The sequence below is a fragment of the Vipera berus genome, assembly GCF_964194415.1.
Source record: "Vipera berus genome assembly, chromosome: 2".
NCBI lineage: Eukaryota > Metazoa > Chordata > Lepidosauria > Squamata > Viperidae > Vipera > Vipera berus.
Window position 1 is genome coordinate 15,259,718 of NC_138203.1, and position 24,902 is coordinate 15,284,619.

Genomic DNA, 24,902 nt, shown 5'->3' on the forward strand with positions numbered 1-24,902 from the left:
AGGGAAGGGGGGGCGACTGGAGCGGGCGTGTTTCCTCGCCTGCTGGGCGCCGCGATTTGCCCGGGGAATGCACGGGCCCCGAATGGCAGCGTGGAGCGAGGAAGCGGACAGCCAGGGCTTCCCCGAGAGCCGCGGCCACACAGGGTATTCCTGTGTATTCAGGCTTGCAAAATGGCGGATCGAGCCTCTGCTGGCGGCAGAGGCTTGCAGAGCGCGGATCCAGCCTCCGCCGGCGGCGGAGGCTTGCAGAACGGCGGATCGGCTTATACTCGAGTCAATAACTTTTTCCAGTTTTGGGGGGTGAAATTGGGGGTCTCGGCTTATACTCGAGTCGGCTTATACTCAAGTATATACGGTATATAGATATTATGGTTTTACAAGCTCCCCAGAGTCACCGTGGAATGATGGGCAGCAAACAAATTTAATAAATAAATTTATGCTCATCTCTGCTAGAGAAAATTAGTTACCTATGTCTCGATTTATTGCCCTCTGCTTATTGAGAATTCTACTCCATTGGAATGGAAAAACAACTTTCAGGCTCTCCTACAGAAATAGGCCCTAAGTTCTTAGCAGAAGACATAGGATACTGTAATTATTAGCATTGAGAAAGAGAGGGTGGGAGGGAGGAGAGAGAGAGAGAGAGAGAGAGAAAGAGAGAGAGAATGAACCTGTGTGTGTATGTTCTGGTACGTATTGGCTCACTACTCTGAGGAACTAAAAAAAATGGCAGATTATACCCACAAACTTGTAAAATCTTCTTCCTGTCAGGGACAAGGATCAGGGATGTCACAGAACAACTTTGAAAGCTTGTCAAACTTTTGAAAATTATCCGTTTGTTATAATTTATGGGGGGGGGGTCAGATTATATGAAAAAGAGCAGCTTTGAACTTTGATAATGGCCCGGGTCCGGGATATCTGAGGGAACACCTGCTGCCAGCATCAAATGCCCTTCGCCCAGTGCGCTCCCACAGGGAGGGTCTGCTCAGGGTCCCGCCGGTAAGAGATTGCCGGCGGGTGACACCCAGGGATAGGGCCTTCTCGGTGGGAGCGCCTGCCCTCTGGAACCAGCTGCCGGTGGAGCTGAGAACTGCCCCCGACCTCCGATCATTCCGCCGGGGCCTGAAGACCTGGCTCTTCGAGCTCTCGGGCCCAGACTGAGGAGATATTTTTAAATTTGGGGTTCTTTTTAGCTGACTACAGGGTTAATTTAATATTTTTTAATTTGGTTCTTAATTTTTGTATTTTGGATTTTTAATCCCCTGTAAACCGCCCTGAGTCCTCAGGGAATAGGGCGGTATATAAATATAACTAAATAAAATAAATAAATAAATAATCTAGGGGGGAAAGAGGATGAGATGAGAGAGGGAGAGGAGAAGGAAGGAAGGAAGGAAGGAAGGAAGGAAGGAAGGAAGGAAGGAAGGAAGGAAGGAAGGAAGGAAGGAAGGAAGGAAGGAATCCATAAAGGGCTGAGGAAATTTGTAGAAAAAGAAAAAAGAGTACTTCTGGTACTTAGTGGCTCACTACTATGAACTAAAAAATATGTACAGATTTTACCCATAAACTTGTAAAATCAGCTTCCTGTCAAGTACAAGCATTAGGGATGTGACAGAGCAACTCTGAAAGCTTGTCAAGTCTTCTGACAATTATCCTTTTCGTATAATCTATGTGGGGACAGATGATACCACAAAAAGCAGCTCTGAACTTTGAAAATCTAGGAAGGGAAGAAGCTTAAGAACCCATGGGCTTAAGATATTCTACTTATCCATCCTTCCAGTCCATGTAAGAGAACTAGAAAGTGAAAGAGTATTGCAGATAGAAAGATTTGCTTTCTGGGATTGTGGTCTAAACTTTTTAGATGATGGATTGCTGGCATGAAACGGCAAATCTAGTAGATTTGTCGGGCTGCACATCAGGCTTTACTCTTAAATCTCAGCACTCCAGACCGTTATCCTTTATTTAAAAATTAGATTTCTTAGCAAAAAGTTCTCAGATATAGTGTGGATTATGGATTATTCTCTATTGCAACCAGATAAGAAGTCTATATACACACAGATGTGCCACTGCATACATGGAAACCAAGTCTGTAGAAGTCTATATTTATTTATTATTTATTTATTATTTGGATTTATATACCGCCCCTCTCCCAAAGGACTCGGGGCGGTGTACAAGGCAATTAAAACACTATATATAACACATAATATACAAAATTAAAATAAATTAAACCAAGTAGCCCTAAACAATAAAATACGTTCTAAATACTCCAAGGTTTAAATGCTAGGCCTTTTTCTTATGCTTTTCGAAGTCAATAAATATATAGCCATTCTCTTGAAAGCTTCAGAAAACACCTGATTGATGTTGACATGTTAGTTCTTTCTAGCCCACGGGTGTCAAACTCGCCAAGTCACATGACATGTCGTGACATATTGCAACTTTTTTGGCATTCCCAAACGGGGTGGGCGCAGCCTCCGTTTGATGCAAGCGGCCTGTGGGGCGGCGGTTTGACACCCCTGTTCTAGCCCGAGAACTGCCAGCTGTGTCATCAGCTTCCTTTCTTACAGATTAGTTAGCTTTTTGTGACAATGATGTAATTAACATTTGTCCAATTAATATTATTCTCCCTGATGCTCCAGAACTTAGTGGCTCAGTTTCTCTGGATGTTGAGATGTACAGAGGTGCATTATTTATTGCATATTTGGCTCTTGAGCATCCAGAGAAGTTGAACACTGTCATATGCAATGTGATTTTTTTTTATCACTCAGAACCAGTGGTGGGATTCAGCCGGTTCGCACCACTTCGGCAGAACCAGTAGCTAATTTTTTGTTGCCCAGGCCCAGAACGGACTTCCAGAAGCGACATCCACACAGAGAACCAGATGTTCACATATTTGAATCCTACCACTGCTCAGAACCAAATATCAGGGCATTGTCTGAATATTTCCTTTTGTTGGCAACAGCCAGATGACTTCATAGGATTCTTGAAGTTGACCTGTGTTGTTTTGATAAAAAAAATAAAATTCAGTTGCAGATTTTTAGGAGAGTTTTAAAACAGCTATAATGTTTTAGTATTTAAGCCATATACTCAAATGATTACAGAAAATTCTTAGTACGTTTCTGTTATTTTTTTGAATGGAATAAGTATTATTTTCATATATTGCTAAATCAATTAGCTTTGAGTTCAGATGGGTATGCTTTTGTTTATATTTTTTGGTATTGTGTTTTTTGTGGTTTATTTATAGTGAGGGGTGTCAGTTTGGAGTTGGGCGGAGCCTAAATTGAATTAAATAAATAAGTAAATATTATGATCAGACCATTGACAAAAAGATATTGCTACTTTTAAACAGCAAAACTATGGTTGCATCAGTCCTTCTGCATTGTTGTTAATCTGCAAATAGGTAAATATTTTGTAATAGTCCATGTAAAATCCCTTAACTGGGCAAAATGATTCTTATGCAAAATGGTTAACTTTGCTTAACCAGGTATCTAAAAAGGCACTGAAGACTAGGGAGGTAAGGCTGGGTAATGCATGCTTTTGTTCATTGACTTTATTTCAAAAAAGGACCTGTATTTTACAGTCTGTCTTCATCTGATTTATTTCTGTTTTTCACATATCTCTCTTCTTTTTACCTTTCACCTCCTCCCTTCGGTCTCCAGTGCTGTGTCTGGGTTTATTTATTTTTTATTATTTATGATTTTTTTTTTCCCTCATGGAGGTTCAGAAGAAATCTTGACAGATTTGCTTTATGAATAATAAATAATATGCCCTGGCTTTTCAGTGTTAAATATAAACTAATGTAAGCACTGCATTCTGTGGAAGTTGATAATGCTTTCTAAGTAACGTTATTGCATATTCTGCTATCCATTTGGTAGCTCTGATTAGTATAGATCAGTGGTTGCTTCTGGATAAGCCACTATTTTTCTGCCCAACTTACTGTCAGGGAAAAATGGTAGAAGCAATGGTCTGCACGTTGCCTTGAGCTCCTAGAAGAAAAGCAGGATATAAATCTGTTTTATAATAATAATAAATTGCATTGGGGAGGTTTAGGAGGAATTCATCCATATGATGGCATCTTAATTGGTTCCTGCATGCCTTTTTCAAGAATGCCTCCTCCTCCTTTTCCTTCATAGCCTAGAGTGAGATTTTGAGTTTATCCAATCAGTAAAGGTCAGATGAAAGTGAAGTACTTGGATTCCCTAATAGTAGAGGTTTTTTTCCCCTTTGGGAGAATCTTTTGACCAACATAGGAAAGGATTATAACGGAGTATTGTTGTTGTTGTTAGCATATGACTTTGTTACATTAGCCAAGAGACCACAATCCTATTGCAGAGTAGTAGTTTGGTTTCCAAGGTACCAGCTCTGTTGTAGGAAGCCCTAGCGTGTTTCCCGAGGCGCGCCACAGGATGGTGAACTGGCTTCGCACCAGAAAGACTAGCGGCTCTTCCTGCAGCGTCATCCCCTCCCTCTTCAGGGCCGCCTTGCAAATGGGCGCCACAGCTGGGAAGGTTTAGAGCCAGCAGGAGAATCTGACTGCCTGCATGGAGCACCAGCTCGTCTCCCCACCAAAGTGGTACTATTTATCCACTCACATAAAACATGCTTTTGAACTGCTAGGTGGGCAGAAGCTGAGGCAACTGACGGGAGCTCACCCTGCCATGAGTCCTAGGACTGGAACCGCTGGAGCAGAAACCAGCTCCAGCATCATTAAGTCACTGAGCCACCGCAGCTCTTTATAACGGGGTGATGGTAGGGCATTCATGTGGAATGCAAAAGATGTCAGGTTTAATTTCTGCCAGCACTTGGTAGACTGAGACAGACCCAAGTCTAAAACATCAGAGAACCATGATGGTGCAGTGTAGTCAGTGGCAAATTGGGTGAATTGGTTTTTGACATCACTTTTCATCTCTCTGGCTTTCGTCGTTGAGCATTTTGGGTTGTTGTATTGTTTAGTGATATAGATGTCTGACTTCTCCCAGGCGGATACTATAAGCTAGAAGGCTTATAGGCAGGAATTCAAGGACACGAATTTTGGCAAGACCATTTGATAGAAAAGCCATTAACACAAAGAAAACCAGAAACCACATGCACTGTGAGAGTAAGGCTATATAAATAGCAGTCTCAAAGCTCAAACCTTGTCCCTCTCTCTCTTGGCCATGCCTTTTTAAGTAGGAGATGTGGTTGGCACCTATGCTTTGTTATTGAAATGGATCACTCAAGACCTTTGGTTTTGACCTTGCCAGTTCTAGCTCTCACAGTGGCTATATGACAATCTGCCTTGGTGCTGAATCTAGAAGATATACAATAACTTTATATAGCCTCTTTTTTCTTTAAAATGAACGCTTAAAAAAAGGAACCTAACCCCTTATATACTACTAAATCCCTAATGGAGTAAAATATAAACAGGAAGTGTAGTTATGCTATTTTGAAGTGCATTATTGTACTTACTATACAGTGTCCTAAGTATACAGGGCACTTTGCATGTCCTTGCCCTAATTGAAGACCTCTGCCCTTAGAAGCATACCATATGCCTTTTTCCTCAGAGAGGGAGGGAACAGATGGATAGAAGGAAAAGTTAGGAACAACAAACAGATGGGAAGCAAAGTTGCCAACAGGGCAAGTATATTTTTATGTCTTTATGGATTTTCACTGGGTAATTGTTAATTAGTAAGTTTCCTGTTCTTAAATGTGAACCTCATTTTAAGGTAGAACTTTATCCACTCAGATTGTGAGAATATTGCTTCCTATGCAGGAAGAACCATTTATGTTTGCCATTAGTTCTATATTACTCCTGAATTTATTAATTAGATCTTGACAAGGTTCAGAAGCCCAAGAAATCTTGAAATCATTTTGAAAAGTTGGGTGAACTTGGGTCAAGAGCTAAAAAAAACTGACAAAGAAATACCAGTTCGCAAATTTCGAATCTCATCTTAATCTGTCAGATTATTTAATGTGATAAATGCATATTGTAAAGTTTATATACTTTTTCTCTAATTCAAAGAAAATTACAGATGGGTTTAATGTTTTGTGTCTTGATGTTTCAGCTGGAGTGACTGCAGAAACTATTCAGACCGTTAATGTTACTCCTGAACAATCAGGAACTGAAGTTAAAATTCAAGAAGAAGAACATGATCTGGTTGACGAGGACATCTCATCAGGTAAGTGTTATGGTCTGTATAATCCCACTGAAACTCTGCTCTTGAAGTGGTATTTCCCCAACCTCGCCAGGTTGGCAGCCCGATGCAGGGGGAGGGGAAGACAGGATGGTTTTATGCAAGGGGCAGGCATGCACATGTGCTCGCATGCACAGCTTCTGTTGTGTGAGCGGCAAGCTTGTGTGAGTGGGGCTGTGAGTACCACCACCTACCACTTGCATGAGTTGAGCTGTGTATATGCGTAAGCGCTCGAACATCAGCCTACTGCTTACACGGCCCAGTTGCAAATAGGCCACGGTCCAGTAGTGGGCTGTGGCCCACAGGTTGGAGTCCCTTGTGGTATTTTATAAGATGTAGTCAACATCCCCCCATTTTGAACAGTGTTTTACAATAATGCATTTATATCTGAAATTTCATTGTGAAGTTATTTCAGGAATTAATATATCTAGTTATATTTCGCTTTAAAAACATATCACTACAAGGATTCAGTTGTGTTTTGTTAATGTTATTGCTTAGACTCTGCTTCCTTTTTGCTCAAATATGGCATGAGCAATCTTGTAGATTTCCAAAAATTCTTACAATATGCAAATTTTATTTATTTATTAATTACATTTATTTGCCACCCATTTTATTTTGAGCAACTCTTGAGCAACTTTTTTACAGCATAAAAATATTAAAATCATCAAGTATAAACATTCATCAAATAATTTACTGAATTTATTTAAATAATAAACATTAATTATGGATGTTTGTTCAGTTTATTTTTACAGTGTTTTATTTCCATAAAACATCATAGCTCAAGTAGTTGCTTTTGTGTACGTCATCTTGGAAAAATGGAGTACTGGGGAGAGGCTGTACCATATCAAAGATACTTTTGCCCAGTTTTATTAATAATGTTAACACATTTATTATGTTATAATTTATTATAATTTTTATTATGGTATAATTTTTATTGCTTGGTTTTTGTGGTCAGTTTTAACTGTCTGCTGCCCATAGTCATATACAGGAGATGGGGATATATAAACATAAATATGAAAGATAGATTAATGAATAAATTAATTAAGGGCAGTTTGGTATAGGTCAAGGATTACAGTATCTGTGTTGGGCAAATGGAGAATATTCGTGTTGATAACAGATTTCAAACAATAATTCTTTCTTGCAAATAGTTACTGAAATTAATTAATTGGGCTGCTGTGAGCAATGCACATGGTGTTTAACAGAATTGGAAGGGTCCTGGAGGTCTTCTAGTCCAGCCCCTGTTCAAGCAGGAAACCCTATACCATTTCAGACAAATGGTTGTCTAATGTCACCTTAAAATACTCCAGTGTGGGAGCACCCATAAGTTGGTCCACTGATTAATGTTCTAACTATCTGGAAATTCTCCTTACTTCTAGATTGGTTCTCTCCTTGATTAGTTTCCAACCATTGCTTCTTGTTCTGCCTTCAGATTCTTTGGAGAATAGATTGACCCCCTCTTCTCCTGTTTTGTGGGGTAAAATAAGTACTTATTGCACAATGGAAAAGTTAACAAAGGGAAGGGCAAAGTATCCGTAAACAAATCAGGTTTTATTCAGTTAAGGCTTCACTTTGGTTAGGGATGCACTCTGAAGGAATAAAACAGCAACTTAATGACTTTTTCCCTTTTTTATTCAAAGGGAGAGATTCTGCATAATTACATTTATAAAGGAATATGTCTAATGTCTCATTTCTTTCATTAATTGATTTTCCTCTTGTTTAAGCTATAAGTAGCAAGTGTACTGAAATAAAAGGTTATTTAGTTTCTTCACAATTTACATAACTACAAGATTTCTTTAAAAACTAATAAAACAATAGGCTAGAGATTGTATATGCTCTCTCTTGGATCTTGTTACTTGATTTAGCCATATATAGATTTTTGTGCAAATTTTAAAAGGCAACGGTATTTCTTTTGACCAGATGTCTATATAAATTACAGTATAAAAATCATGTAGGCATATACTATAAATCTTATTTTGGTGGCAATTGAAAAGAAATAAAATTTAGTTCATAGTTAGAGTATTTGTGCCAGAAAACATGGGGCAGTAAATCCATTGGTGTTTTGATGATTTTCCACATTTTGTGATCTCTGAGTAATGGTTCCTATTCATTCAAAGCGATGGTGCTATATAATTAACGTGCAAGTTTATGCTTTGGGCTTGACAGCTTTCCATATTTTACATGTCTATTGAGAACAGCCTGATTTGGATGAGGTCAGATATAAATTCATGAAACCAAATCATTAATTAATAAGTCTGTGGTAATTTCTGATCTATGATATTATTTTTAGAATATGGCCACTGTGCTGGAGATTCTTACTTTTTTACTGATAGTTGCCTTGTTCTTTTTAAAAAAAGAAGTGTCAGATGTTCAGTGTTGGTTAGATATGTACTAATGTTTATCTCAGGATCAGGCTATTAGTAGCAAAAGTCTACTTCAAATAAAATTGCATTGAATAAATATAATTCTATTGAAATGTGGTGTTTTCATTCCACTTTCTCTATATTTATATATCTATATTTTAAATGCTAATTACTATTGATTCACTTCCCAATGTGAATGTGTCATAGTTTTTACCATATCAATCAATTTATTTATGATTAAAATAAAAGCAAGTAAGTTCTACTTCCAGTCCTTGAAAATTCTTTTGTCCATAGAAAGAGACTAGCATTCAAGTTATATGGACAATTGTATGTGATGCATGATATATAAATTGATAGTCTCCAATTACATAGCCTGTTACAATACTTTTTTTAAAAGAAATGTTTTAAATGTGAAAAATGAAGTGCAGCATTATCAGTAATTAAAATGAATTAACTAATTGGTTATCCAGTTGTTCTAATAGCTGTCATATACTGTACCTTAGTTAAGGCACAAAGAAAATATATCACCTAGAATGAACCTACATGAAATAAGACAAAGAAATATTATGATTCTAGTAAGTAGCTGTGCATCTCTTAATCTACCATTTATATCCTTTAAATTTGTTTTCTAATAAAATATTTTAATGCATATAGGAGAGTTATGCATTTGAATTACATGTCTCATGAAATGGAAAAGCACTGTTTGCAGCTTTTGTGTCTGAAAGATTCGTTGCAGCTTTCTTTGGTCAGCACAGCTGACCACATAATAAAAGAAAAGGTCAAAAGTCACTGACATTGTCAAAATCTGAGATTATAATACTATATCACTACTTCTTGTTGACAGATTTAATGACCTCAACTTAAAGAAGCAGTATGGTCACAGATTAAAATATTCTGTGCTCTAGAATATGGGAGGACAGACCTCAGTTTTGTAGAATCTGTGTGGTATGTTTTGCTAAGTCAGCCAGCCAGAGGCAGATATGAAAATAGAAAATAAGCATAAAATTCAAAACTATCAGAACCTGGAGTCATCATCTGTTAATACTCCTGTCCTCTGTGTTGGAACTGGGCAGTATATAAAATTTATACATAAAGCATATAAGCTTGTAAATAAATAAATCATAGTTAAATAATTGCAGATATAATCTTGACAAACAGATCTACCTTTATTTCTACCCATTTGAGTATGGAGTGTAGTTTATCTCTTTTTTTGGTCTTATTGTATTTGCATAATTATTTTTGTAACTTCCATTGTCATAGTTTCACTGAAATATCTTTCAGTTTTTGCCTAACTTATTTCGAGATGATATAAAATCTTAGTGAAGCTGTCCTTCATGAAGTTGCATTCATTTATGTTTTTTGTACCCGCCCATTCCATCAGAGTCTGGGCAGCTTACAATATTGGCAGATGGTACAGTTTAAAAAAACGGGACACGGTGGCTCAGTGGATTAGGACGCTGAGCTTGTCGATCAGATGGTCAGCAGTTTGGCGGGTCGAATCCCCAGTGCCGCATAACAGAGTGAGCGCCTGTTACTCATCCCAGCTTCTGCCAACCTAGCAGTTCGAAAGCACGTAAAAATGCAAGTAGAAAAATAGGGACCACTACGGTGGGAAGGTAACAGCGTTCCGTGCGCCTTTGGCGTCTAGTCATGCCGGCCACATGACCACGGAGACGTCCTCGGAGAAGCGCTGGCTCTTCGGCTTTGAAACGGAGATGAGCACCGGCCCCTAGAGTAGGAAACGACTGGCACGCATATGCGGGGGAACCTTTACCTTTACAGTTTAAAAATATAAAGCAACACTGGCAGCTATAAGAGAATACTACCAGAAAGGACCCACAACCACAGTAACCTTTAATCCAGGTCTCAAGGACTTTCCAAATGCCTAGGAGAGAAGGCACCATCCGTATTTCTGGAAGGATGCTCTCCCAGAAGATCGAACTGCATAAAAGAAGCTGGTCTCACATTTCTAACTCTGAACGCAACTGTTCTGCTGGTTAACAACCTCAATAAAGTTATTTGAATTTTGAACCCAACTTTATTCTGTTGGATTCTTTGCATCGGTAAAATGAAAGAAATGCCTGTTTTATTTTTATATAAATAAAAAAAATACCTTGATTTTGCAAATAAGGGGCATAATTACTTCCATTCATTTACTAAAGTTTCATTATTTCCTGTGTGCAAGCAGCAGAAAAAGCAGAGCATTGTTTAGATGTGCTGTGGATTATATTTACCTCACACTAAGGTTTGGCTAGTTTTCAACAATTCCAATCAGCAGTATAAAATGTACATTATGGTATTCTTGAAATAGTTTGTAGTTCTGTCAATGAGCAGAAATCTAATTTGAACATCTGTCTTTGCCATGCTTTGTATTCTGATCTTTTAGTGTCTCTCAGATCACATGGAGAGCGATATAAATGCATCTTAAAATCCCTGCTCACTGAACTCCATTGTTCCTTTTAAAAAAATAATCCACTTCAGTTAACACCATCGTGATACTTCCTCCATCCAGATTTACCCTATACTTTCAATAATGTCTTTTATATATTTGGAAAAATACATTATCACTATAAGTTCAGAAATGTAAATAGAATAGAAATGAATTATTTTTGAATACATCTAATGGTGAAAAAAATAACCATTTCCAGTGTTCAAGAATATAGTTGAAAGAGGATTTAGTGCAAGACTCTGTATTGATCTAGGCTTCTTGATAGTTTCTGAAATTCCTTGCTAATAAAGCATCTGTATATCCCTTCTGGCTGGCAGAGTTGAGGTAATTTTGTACCATATTGAAGAGTGAACCAAGCCTAGAATGCAAAAGTAGAAGCCATGGTGAAAATACATCTCTCTCCTTCATACTTAGCGTAAGAAATAAAGTATTCTTCCTGTCTCCGTTACAGAAAGTTCAGGAAAACTCTAAAGCTTCTTACTTTCTGCAGTCTTAATTCCTGTGATGGCAGATTGGAGGTAAATAGGATCTTGTTATTGTTTTAAATGTTTTGGGGGTAGCAACAAACCAGAGAATGCATATAAATCAACTGGGTGGAGTAACATTTTATTCATAAAATTGGCTTACTTATGAAATAAGACTTATTGTGTAAAGGAAGCTTGTACTACAAAATTCCTTCTATTTGCCTAAAGTGCTATTCTGTTACTTTAAATATTCTACAGCAGACGTTGCAAACCCCCAAGCCGTTTGGAACTGGGCCATGGAAGCCAGCCACTCGCGCAGAACCATCTCCTCCCCCCCCCCGCCGATCCGCAAAGCTACAGTACTTTTCTTAACTAGTGTGTTTCTTTCACTGTTTATGACTGCCTTTTTTCTTGCTTTTGCTTCCTCTCTTTATTAATGTGCTTATTTCCAGCTGTTTCCTCTGGGTTTGCATATTAATTTTCAATTAGTTAAGTGGACTTTGGGGCTGTTTACTTAACTCCATCTTTCTTGGACAGTTTTATATAGACAAGTACTTGTAGATGTTTTTTCTTCTGTTGTTCTCAGCTCTGCTCTTCTGTCTTGGACCTTCAGCCACCAGACTGCTGAACAGCTGCAGATCTCTTTCTTGAGGTCTTTGAGTCTTTCTTTCTTGCTTTGAACCTTTCTGTCACCTAGATGCACCATAGCTTTTTCCTCTCAATGAGCAGCACTTTCATAGTCTCTGACAAACTTCAGCTTTCACTTCTCCAACAAGAAGCTAAAAAAAAGCTCTAATAGCCTCATCTCTCTTTTTTAACCTTCTCAGCTCCACCTCTCACTTTCTAGAAAGATAAGGTGCATACATGTAATTTAGAGTCTTAAGTGACAGGGAGGAGCTCCCATGATTGATGACCTTGAAGCTTCTGGCCACAGATCTACTGGAAAGTCAATGTCCTCAAGGTTCTAATTTATGATAAAAGACCTATCAGAATTGTGCCACTCATTAGATACTTCATGGTGACCATTCATATCATCGGTGTCATATCTCCCATTTTAATTGTTATCATTTGGTCAACTTGTGCTCTTATAAAGACCTAAAATGAACATATATTTTTTTTTAAAAAAGAGATTCAGTTGTAGTAGGGTGTTTCCTAATCAGTATTTTGGAACCAATCATAAAACAAATTTGGTAAATTTTGAAGGCTAGAAATAAAAAGATAAAAAGATCTCATAATTTGTAAATAATTGTGCCTCATAACTGATTTTGACCTGGCAGACCATAATACTTTGTAAAGAATTCCACATAACATTTGGTTTTAGTTAATATATGAAAAAAATGCCAGCCTATTTTATAAAACAAAGGTTTTTCATAATAATAATAATAATAATAATAATAATAATAATAATAATAATAATAACAACAACAACAACAACAACAACAGTTGGAAGGGACCTTGGAGGTCATCTACTCCAACCCCCTGCTCAGGCAGGAAACCCTATACCATTTCAGACAAATGGCTGTCCAGTCTCTTCTTAAAAACTTCCAGTGTTGGAGCATTCACAGCTTCTGGAGGCAGGTTGTTCCACTGGTTAGTTGTTCTAACTGTCAGGAAGTTTCTCCTTAGTTCTAGGTTGCTTCTCTCCTTGATTAGTTTCCATCCGTTGCTTCTTGTCCTGCCTTCAGGCGCTTTGGAGAATAGCTTGACTCCCTCTTCTTTGTGGTAACCCATGAGATATTGGAACACTGCTATAAATGCATCATGAGCTACTGATTTTATTTTATCCATTTTTAAGGCTGGTCAGTTCAGCTGTAGGTGGCTTACAGACAAAAAAGAAAAGCAAAATATATAAATATGAATAAAAAGATCCTTGATAACCAGAAGAACAATAGACAAACATAGCAAAAGAGGACTCCATAGCCCCTGAGAGATTTACCAGGTTTTCAACATTTCATAAATATCCAAAAGTGGGACCACCTGAATTTCTGGGAGGGGCAGGTGATTCCACTCTTCCTAGGCTCCCCAAATGAGATTTATCAAAGGGACCCAGAGATCTTCATGGGCAGAAACAGTTGGGGGGAGATAGATCATCAAATAACTGGGGTGTGGGGATGTATTTTAAAATCCTTTTACAATTCCATTAGTCTTAATAAGGTTAGGAGTACTGTCAAAACTTGCTACCACTTTGAACAATTCCAGAGCAGGCTTGTGACGGCAAAGCAAGTAGAAAAGCCCAAAGCAAATTTTGAATGATAGCTAAACCTTGGATCTCTCCATCTATCAAAACCGTCTCCCAGTCAAAGCAGTTTTATTTATCACGTATTTATTATTTATTGTTGAGTTTTGGTTCATGGGGCGGTTGCAGAAATTCATTTATCATTTTAAGAGCTTGTGGTATCACAGGAGAAGTCTTGCCGTAGACGATAAAACGGATATATACCACAAATTGTCTCTCCCTTCTACATATCAAATTTAATCAAACTTCTAGATGTTCAATTTCACATGAACATAAAACAGCAGTATTGTTTTAGACCCTGTCAAACTTCTCATAGGTCCACAAAGTTGAAGGAGGTATTCGAGTCCTCCCCCCCCTCCGTAACTGCCTAAAGATCCTGTGCATTTCAAGAAAGGGTTTTTTGGCAGTGCTCCCCAACCCCAACCTTTTTGGCTTTGCAAACCAGCAGGGGGAGGAGGTAATGGTTCTATGTGAGCAGCAGGTGCATGTGCTTGTGTGAACAGCGAACACTCGCACATGCGTGAGAGTGTCCACTGCTCGCGCAAATGGAGCTGTGTGCACAGGCTCGCCTGCCATTTGTGCAACCCAGTTCCGTACAGGCTGTGGCCCAGTACCGGGCTGTGGCCCAAGGGTTGGGGACCCCTGTTTTATGGCAAAGGGAACCCAACCTGACCATATCTTTTGGCCAGAACATATACTGCTAACCCACTTTTCTGTCTTCTTCTCTTTACAACCTTTCTTTCTCATCTTGTATCTGTTGTGTCTGGGGCAAGGACTGTCTTTTAATCACCCTGCAGCATTTTAGGCGCAATTTAAGTGTAGCATAGAAGAGATGATCATGTCAGCGAAAAGTAGCCAGTTTCCTACAACATAGCAGTATAAGCATGCTGCTAACGGTCCATTAATAATGTAATACGTGCATTCACCCCAGAAAGGTTTGGATGAGCATTTAGTCAGGACTGACCTAAGTATTGGTCTCCTAATCCCATTTATGTGCAATTGCTTGGTTTCTGAAATCAGCTGAGATTCGTAATAGGACTAGTCAATATTCCACTTTGCTTTAGGGAACAAAAGATAGACAGTTTTATATAAAGTCTCGAAACACTTATTTAGCCAGATAAAGAAGCAAGACCATTTAAAATGTTTCATCAAAGCAAGATGCTTCTTCTCTAAATAGATATTTAGGTTTATGGTTATAATATTAGGAGGTGTAATCCACTGGTATGCCTTTGTTAGTAGAAGCAGTTTCTACTGCTGAGATGGGAGAGGATTATTTCCTCACTCCTCATCTTATCCATCCCCCTAAAAGAATATGTGTGTACCTGCGCACGCACACCACACACACACACACAAACCACAACATCTCTTTGAAAATCCCTTAATTTTCTATAGCAAATTTTAAGGCTGCAGGGAGGCCTGCCAAAGAGAACAACCCTTTTGAGTTAGCAAGAGCTCATTAGCACTGCATTCATTACATTCCACCCTGTAAATTCTGAACATATGAACAGGGACTTTCTTTATGAAAAAGCAGCCCATGTATTGATTGAACTAAGGCTGCGCAAGAATGTCACACGTTTAAAAAATGGACATTAGGCTCCCATAAGTAATGTCATGTGAATGTGGTAAACAAAAGGGTGTTAACTTTGATTTTGTACTGTTGTTGTTGTTAGTTGCGAAGTCATGTCTGACCTATCGCGACCCCATCGGCAACATTTCTCCAAGTCTTCCTGTCCTCTATCATCTTCTGGAGTCCATTTAAGCTCACTGCTTCAGTGACTCCATCCAGCCACCTCATTCTCTGTCGTCCCCTTCTTCTCTTGCCCTCAATCTTTCCCAGCATTAGGCTCTTCTCCAGCGAGTCCTTCCTTCTCATTAGGTGGCCAAAGGATTTGAGTTTCAACTTCAGGATCTGGCCTTCTAAAGAGCAGTCAGGGTTGATCTCCTCTAGGACTGACCGGTTTGATCGCCTTGCAGTCCAAGGAACTCACAGGAGTCTTCTCCAGCACCATAGTTCAAAGGCCTCAATTCTTTGGCGCTCAGCCTTTCTTATGGTCCAGCTTTCTTTGTACTGTTGACTAATAGTAAAAAAAAATACACGCTGCCTTCCCTGACGTACTCCATATTCCTTAAGCAGCTTAATCCACGCTGCTTCTAAGGTATGTTGTGAGCCTGTCCTAAGTTATTCTCCAAATTCATTCATGGTCAGCAGCTGTATCCGTTCAGTGGAACCAAATACTGTGTTTCCTTTTATCTTGCTTTTCTGCTTAAGGCCTAAGGAATAATATATTTGCCCATTCTTTATCAGACTCTTACCAACAGAAAGCAAAATTTTCACAGTGGTCTGTAATCAGATTTATTGAAAGGAAAAGGGGATTAGAAAAGCTGTGGCAACTGGATATACTTACTTCCGTGTCCTAGTTAATTTTGTTATGTGGATATTGCTTAACCTTTTGCTTACCATCAGTAGATAATGATGGTTCTAACCTTGTAATGTTTTGTAACTTTTTCTTTTTCTTGGACTCAAGAAGCCTATCTGTTTTGTTATCATTAAAGTATTCATGATAAATGGATTTGTTCTGTAGAATGAATAGTTTTATTCACTCTATTTTGTTTTAAAATGTATATTTTACATTTATATTATGACCTTGGTAGATCCAGAGAGTTCTTGAAGCGTGGAAATTTTCCTGACAATTTGATAGGCATTTCCCTTTTGCACATGGTGGATTTCTGGAATATGGAGGTGACCGAGTTGCTGGTTAAGTTTGCATTTTTCCAGGTACTAAGCAGTTTACAGATAATCCTTGAATTACGGATGTAATAAGAGCCTACCAATTATATTCGTAACCCAAGGATTTGTTAATTGGATCACGTTAAATGAACATGATCCCTCCCCGCTCTACCCAATGCATTCATGAATTGAATGCACAGGTTGTTAAATGATAGAGTCTTTTTGAAATGCTCCTTTCCACATCTCTTGCATTTGAAGCATATTGCTTTTTTCTCACCAAATTTGAGCCTATCCTTCCCTGCTTTCTTCCCATAGCATTTTACATATGCTTTCTCAAGTGACCTCACTTTTAAATTCAGATTGACTGTGTTAAGTCTTAGAAACCAAGGTGGCTTAGTGGGAGCTATGCCTTGTGCGGCACACATGGAAAATGAGAGTTCTATAAGTTTTGGGAGGTGAAGAATGAATATTGGCTTAGGTACATAGATAGATAAATCCTTTGGGTGAGTTCACAGTTAAACACTCAAAAAAAGTGGTTACAAGTAAGTAGACAGTTCTTTTATTTATTTTTTATTTATTAATCAAATTTATATGGCCGCCCATCTCATGGAATGTGACTCTGGGTGGGGTACCTTGCAAAAAGAGTAAAATAAGCAAGAAAGTAATTAGTCAAAACCATTATGCAATGTTGTTGTTAGCTGCGAAGTCGTGTCTGACCCATTGCGACCCTATGGACAATGTTCCTCCAGGCCTTCCTGTCCTCTACCATCTTCTGGAGTCCATTTAAGCTCATGCCTACTGCTTCAGTGACTCCATTCAGCCACCTCATTTTCTGTCGTCCCCTTCTTCTATTGCCCTCAATCTTTCCCAGCATTAGGCTCTTCTCCAGCGAGTCCTTCCTTCTCATTAGGTGGCCAAAGTATTTGAGTTTTAGCTTCAGGATCTGGCCTTCTAAAGAGCAGTCAGGGTTGATCTCCTCTAGGACTGACCGGTTTGATCGCCTTGCAGTCCAAGGGACTCACAGGAGTCTTCTCCAGAACCATAGTTCAAAGGCCTCAATTCTTTGGCGCTCAGCCTTTTTTATGGTCCAACTTTCACTGCCATACATTGCAACTGGGAAGACCATAGCCTTGACTATACGCACTTTTGTTGACAGGGTGATGTCTCTGCTTTTTAGTGTGCTGTCTAGATTTGCCATGGCTTTCCTCCCCAGGAGCAAGCGTCTTTTAATTTCTTGGCTACAGTCCCCATCTGCAGTGATCTTGGAGCCCAGGAAAATAAAATCTGTCCATTATACAATACAATATACAATTATACAATATACAGTTATATACAATAGAATTATACAATAATTTTTTAAAAAAGAATTAAACATTATAAAAGCAAAGCGGAAACTGGAAAAGAATAATAGATGGAGGAATACTGATAACAAGGGAGCCACCTCATGAGTTTACCCATCCCTTGGGATCCCCTGGGATCATCAGGGCTCGAGGGAATATTTCGAGAATTCTGTACTGCAGTAAATACTTCACTGTTTTCCTTACACCTTTACAGCTTCATTTTGTTGGTGAAGTAATGGAGTGTTAAATCTTGAGTCCAGAGATCTGCAGGTAATCCTCGACATATTACCATAATAGGGCCTGCCCATTACGGTCATATGTCATAACAGTTGTAAAATGGCCCACTCGTGTGACCAAACCAATTTTACAGTGCTTTTTGTGGCACTCATTAAACATGTACAGCAGTCATAAATGCAAACACAGAGGTCATTAAGCGAATGCAGTGGTCGTCAGTGTGAATCCATTATTCAACTATAGCTGCTATTTTGCCACCGAGTGCCCAAAATGTGGTTCCAAGACTGCAGGGGGGAGACGAAGGTCAGAACTTCAGATCTGGGTCACAAGTCCCCTTTTTCATACTGGTTGTAACTTCAAGCGGTCGCTAAGCAACCAGTTGTAAGTTGAGGACTGCATCTGTATGCTATGCAATATGATATAAATCAGATTTTCAACTAAAAATGTTCACTCCCTATTCAGAATTTCTGATGTTACCTCTCCTAGCTGTCAGCCACGCCTCATCATGTTGACTATTGTGACATCAAGGCACAAATCAGCTTTGCTAGCTTTTCATTATGAGAAAGGGAAGGAGTTAGTTGCAGAGCTGTTTACAACATTATTTCTCTCGCAAATTAAATTGTTAAGCGTTTTGTGTTCAGCCTATGTTTGCTAATATTCTAAAACATTATTCGGCTTTCCAAATTATTTTGGCCTGGGAAAAGGTGAACTCCGTGCTCTGAAAAGCAGTTGATTAGCACATATATTAGCATCCAGTTACACATCCTTGAAAATCCCCTGTGCTCTAATACCTTGCCTTCTTTAAAATTGTGCTTAGAAGGCTCTTGCCATAATTTCTATGGCTTTTTGTAAGATGTTATCTGTCTCTTGAAACTTAAACTACTCCACGTAAATCACTCTGCTCCATTCGTGTAAAATGGTCCAAGTTGGCTTCTTTATGGTCCTCCAGGGTCAGAGTTCACCACTGCTGTCAGAAACCACAGGCTTTTTCTTTCATCAGCATTATCGTTGTGTCTGACAGCTTCCATTGCTGAATAAAAGGCAGTTTGCAAAGAAAGAAAACCGAATGACATTGTCTTCAATATATTTGCCACTTTTGGTGCTCTTTGTTTTTTTATTGGAAGATTTCATACTTCCTTCAACATATTTGTAAAATTTAAGTGTTTTGGAAAGCTTATCTTTGTTTGGCTATTTAGTAACAACAAGTGATTTGACGTTCAGAAGGCTATAATATTCTGGATATTTCAGGATAATCCCCATCCTCTAATCTGTTTGTACTGAATTCATACCTCAAACTAGATGGGTAGATTTGTAACACCTTGCAAAATACTAATAATAATAACTTTCAGATTAAAGTTGAATTAATACTTGAAAGCTTCATGTATTTGGCCAAGTGTGATTAGACACACAAGCAATTTATTTCTGGCGCACAAGCACTGTGAGAATTAGGTGTTCAGCAGAGTGATGGCATGAGGGAAAAACTGTCCCTGTGCCTATGGGAGAAAAAAACATTGTTATGCCAAGCATGAATGGAGCCCCCTAAAGAACTTCCTTGATATCTGGAAATATTGAATTTATCTGACTTGAATATCCTAATTTTACAAAAATCCATCCCGCTTGGAACTGCTCATATTCTTAGATCCTTCCTTCTTACGTTCTTGATTACAACTTGAATTATTAAGTTTCCACTAGTCATAAACTGAATCTAACTGTAGATTACACACACCATAATTCTGTATCTTAGAAAATAAAATGTTGCTGAAGTGTTAGGCACATTTTTATTTTTTAAGCAAAGAAAAATTATATTTCCATCATTATCAGTATTAATTTTAACTTCTGTGGTATTGTTTTCTAGAAAATCTTATTTTTTCATTTAGAAATGAATGTTCCCACGTTGTGTTTCACCCAATAAAAAGTACTGTGGGAAAGATTAATTTTCTTCAGCCTCAAAGGAACATCTCTGGAATTTATTTATTTTTGTTATAGATTTTTTTATAAAGACAGTTGCTACAAAAGTTGATTGGGAGGTTGATAGAAAATTGTGAATGTACCATTGTTGATGCTAATGAATGTTTAATGTTTTATGTGTAATGTATAAAAAAGGAATAAATAACAGAAAGCAATAGAATACTAGAAACGTTGGAGGTCTTCTAGTCCAAACCTCCTGCCAAGCAGGAGATGCTATACCATTTCAGACAAATGGTTGTCCGATGTCTTCTTAAAAACCTCCAGTGTTGGAGCACCCACAACCTCTGAAGGCAAACCATTTCACTAATTGTTCTCATTGTCAGAATCAGATGAAATGTATAATATTTCTTTAACTGCAGCAAAGGGATTTCCATCTTCTATAGCCTCTCTCTCTCTTTCTGTGTGTGTGTATCTATATGTCTCTATCTGTCTCTATCTCTGTGTTTGTAGAGAGAGAGACAAAGTAACACACACAGAGAGAGAATACCCATTTAGAACTTTATTGGCCTTCCTGAAATAAAGAAATAGAAATTCTAGGGGATTTATAGTTTTCATTCATAAAGCAGCATTTAGCACTGAGAGAGCAACAGCCATTCCCAACAGCTTGGCCCATGGCCCATTTTCATGCTGAATGTGTTTCTGTTGAGTTTACGTGAGCCCGTTAAAATATGACATGTAAACTAGATTGCATGATCATAAAAAAAGGGGTGAAGGTTTCCCTGTCCAGTCATGTCAGATTCTAAGGGCGGTGCTTATTTCTGTTTCTTAGCCAAGGAAGCCAGCATTGTCCAGAGACATTTTCCATGTTCCTGTGGCCAGCATGGCTATATGCCAAAGGCACATGGAACACTATTGCCTTCCCACTGAAGTGGTACCTATCAATCTATTTGCATTTACATGCTTTTGAACTGCTAGGTGGATAGGAGCTGGAGCAAGGAATGAGAGCTTACCCAGGCTGTCAGCTTTCCAGCTGACACGCTCAGCGTCTTTAACTGCCGAGCCATTGAGCCCCCATCCTGCCTGGTCATACAGGATAATAAAAGCAGATCTGTGTCATTTGTCGGGATTCAAATATACAGTAACCGGTCAAGTTGTTTTGATGAAGTTGTTGAAAATTTGCTGGGCTGTTCCTCTAGTATCTGGATGTTGTGCAGCTATGTACATACAGCTTTTATTTTAGCTTGTATTCATGGTAAACGTAGGTTGTAGGTTGTTTAATCATGTGAATGTGAGGAGGATTCAAGCACCAGATGTGTGAGCAAGACGTGAAGACATAACCATGGGACAAAGCAGACCCTTTGTGAAGCAATAACCTTCAGAATGAACTTTCAGATTTGGCCTCTAGTGTGCTGGGTGATATTACCTCATTGATGGAAATAAATTACATTAGACTGTGGCACACTATTATATATATTCTATATATTACATAGATTGCCCTTATAATTGATCACAAGCCCATATGAAAAATGTTGTAATTCACAACAGTAATGACAGCGATGTCTCATATTTCAGAGGTTTTACATCACACCTGTGAATTATAGCTATCCATGTGCAAACTGGTAAAAAGGAAGAAAAAGGATTTTTTTTAAAAAAAAAATCAGGCTCCTGGCTGGCTCTCCCTTTTTCTGATAATTCTTTTTGTTTGAGCAAAGCACATGAGCTGTTTTTGAGTACATTTTATGGAGGCTTCTTTTGAAGTTTATCCTTGGCTAATTCTATACTTTGAAGGAGGTTGACCAATAATTGGTGAAAAATGTAAGCAGTAGTGACACTTTTGGTCACTAGTACATTTTTATAGCAAAAATGCTCGTCACTTATAGTTACCCTTAATTCTGATTTTTGGTGCCAAGATTAAACTTACACTTCCCCTTTTTACTGTTCTGCCTTTCTCCCTCTACTTCATTATTTTTGGTGTTGTTCTGCCAACTATGTACTTAGTGTTTAACAAAGATAAGATTTAATAGGTGTCACTGTTTAATTGAGTCTATCAGTACTTTGGCAGCTCCATTTTATCATTATTGCTTTTAAAGTTGAATTTTGCAAAATCATTGTGGTTGCAAAACTGACCACTCCCAGGCCACATAAGACTCCAGGAAATATTTTTGTCTATGCCAGGGGTAGGCAGTCTTGGCTCAGGAATTCTGGGAGGTGAAGTCCACAAGTCATAAAAGAGCCAAGGTTGCCTACCCCTGGTCTATGCCATTCTGGGAGAGTAATAAAGCTGTGCTCCCTTTCTTGGATCTTGCAGTGATCCTCAGATGGAACATGACATCTGAAAGACATCTTAGAAAAGAGTAGTATCAATTCTAGATAGTTTCAGTCATTTTCACATAGGTTAGAACAGAGGTAGGCGACCTCGGCTCTTTTAGGACTCATGGACTTCAACTCCCAGAATTCCTGAGTCAGCATAGCTTAGTCTTACCTAAGACATTGATATCATGGTCAGTCTTTCAACACTGCCGAGCTGACAGCGTGTGTGCTTTCAGCCTCTGCTTGCATGCATACATTGTACCTCTGCTCTAGAGAGATGGAATTCTAAGGAAGGATCTGGGGACTTTCTAAATCGTAAGCAAATTCGTAAGCTATAGCTTTGAATAAAGAAGGTTGCAAGTTACGTCCGCTGCATTTTAGTTTTTGCTGGAAGAAACTCAATCTGAAACCCTCAGAAAAGATTGTCTTGGGCTTGACAGACCAACGATCTTTTTTTTCAGTATTCTGGGATCTAGGAAGTAGGCCACAGCCATATCTAGGGTTGTATTTGAGCTGCTGCAGTCCAGGTTGCCTAAAACTTTTGTTTTAGCAGCTTAAATAGTGCAAAAAACACATCTGTTGTAGGGGATAAATGTTATACTTAAAGTGAGGTGATTTAGGGCAGGGGTAGGCAACCTCGGCTCTTTTAGGACTCATGGACTTCAACTCCCAGAATTCCTGAGTCAGCTATGCTGACTCAGGAATTCTGGGAGTTGAAGTCCATGAGTCCTAAAAGAGCCGAGGTTGCCTACCCCTGGGTTAGAAAAATGCATATTTTAAATTTTTTTTATTTATTAAATTTGTTTGCTGCCCATCTCACTTTGAAGCGACTCTGGATACACTGGAGAAGAAAAACCAAAGATCTACTTGTCCAGTCGAATTGTGTCTTACAGCTTTTAATCAATTGGATTTAACCCTTTCCTGAAAGCAGTAACTGATGTGGCAATTATCACCTTTTGCGTATTGATCCATTTGATTTTCCCCTCTTTAATTATTTTAATTATAATGATGTCTTTCATATCAATTGGGCAGCCATATAAAACTATCACTTGAAAACAATGACTCTAGAAGACACTCAAAATTACAACAATAGAGGCTTAGTTGGGTGTATACTTCAAGTCATGAAAGATGCCACAGAATCCCAAAGAGAAGCTGTTGAAGGCCAGATGTTTTCCTTCAGAAAATGAAATTAAAAGTCCTTTCCCCCCCACCCAAAAAAAGAGCAGCCAATAATGATTAGGGAGGTTGAACATCTCTCCTATAAATAATAATAATAATAATAATAACACGGCATTTGGGAATTTAGCTTAGAAGAACGGAGAGCTACGCTAGAGATTGTAAAAAAATTATACATCATATGGAAAAGGTTTTCTCTTTAAGAGTTCAAAATCATTCATAAAATCTAGCACTGTGAAATTCAGCATAAAAGCAAGTATTGCTATACTCAGTGAATAATTGCATTATGCAACTTACAACCATCAGGCAAGATGATGACCATCAGTTTTAATGGCTTTAAAAGGACACTAGGTATTGATAGCAATCAGTTAGTGTTCCTTTGCTTCCCAATGCATTCACTGTCTGTGGAACCACAGGCATCAGACTCTGCTGGTAATATCAGTGGAAGAAAGTTTTCTAGGATTATAGAAAGAGTCATTGCAGAAGTTCAGTTTCACATATCTTGGATATGTGGCTGCTTAGTTGCTACTGGGATACATCTCATAAATGGAGATCACTACCTCTCTGGATAAGTAGTTCCATTTTCAATCTGTTTTTTTATTAATAGCAAGTACTTTTTTTAAACATTAAAATCTACTTTCCTGGAACCTTAATGACTTAAAGAATGCCGTATAAGAAATGGTCACAATTTTTTGTCTATTGTTCTGAAGTACAAAAGAATAATCTTGACCATTTCTTGTATTACATCCTTTACGATAGTTAGCAGAATGGAATGGTTCTTCCGATATTATTTGGAAACTACTTATGTAACAGAAGAGCCCAGTGGCTTAATGGTTAAAGACGCTGAGCTGGAAAGCTGACAGCTCGGGTTCGAGACCCAAGCACCATACAATGGGATGAGCTCACGTTGAAAGCATGCAAATATGAGTAGATTTATAGGTACCACTTCGGTGTGAACATAACAACATTCTGTGCACCTTTAGTGTATAACCATGCTGGCCACATGACCACAGAAAATGCCTTCAGACAATGCTGGTTCCCTCGGCCAAGAAACAGGTGGACACCGTGCCCTAGAGTTGTACGTGACTGGACAGGGAAACCGTTATCTTTAGTTATGTAGCCTAATGTTGTTTTTGACTTTATTTTTCAGCCACCTTGTATTGTTGACTCATATTTGGTTTGAAATTAACTAAGTTCTTTTTCACAAGAAATATTGCCATTCTGTACTTGGCCATTTGATTTTCTTAAATCAGAAACTTGGCATTTATTTTTGTCAAATTTCATTCTATTGTTTTCATCTAGTTCCTCCAAACTATTTTTATTTCTGTCTGCCTTTCAAATAACTTACTTTTCCTTCTACTTCTAAATACAGGTCAATACAGTAATTCTATGACCACGTTCATTCTGTTTATTATAAGTTGGCAGTATCTAAAAGCATTTGCTATTGATCCAGAAGTTTCATATGCACATTATTCAATAATCAAAACTCACACATAGCCACAGTTACTGAAATCTTTGGTCCATTTATTTAAT

The 24,902-nt window shown here is 38.4% G+C and overlaps 1 protein-coding gene across 2 annotated transcripts in view; it reads left to right on the forward strand.

Annotated features, from left to right (window-relative positions):
* WDR7 (WD repeat domain 7) overlaps window positions 1–24,902 on the forward strand; it is a 242,885-nt gene that overhangs the window by 73,140 nt on the left and 144,843 nt on the right. For both annotated transcript variants that reach the window (XM_081317822.1, XM_081317821.1), the window contains one exon: window positions 6,036–6,149. In XM_081317822.1, coding sequence (XP_081173948.1) covers window positions 6,036–6,149 — 114 coding nt within the window. The remainder of the gene's footprint in view (window positions 1–6,035; window positions 6,150–24,902) is intronic.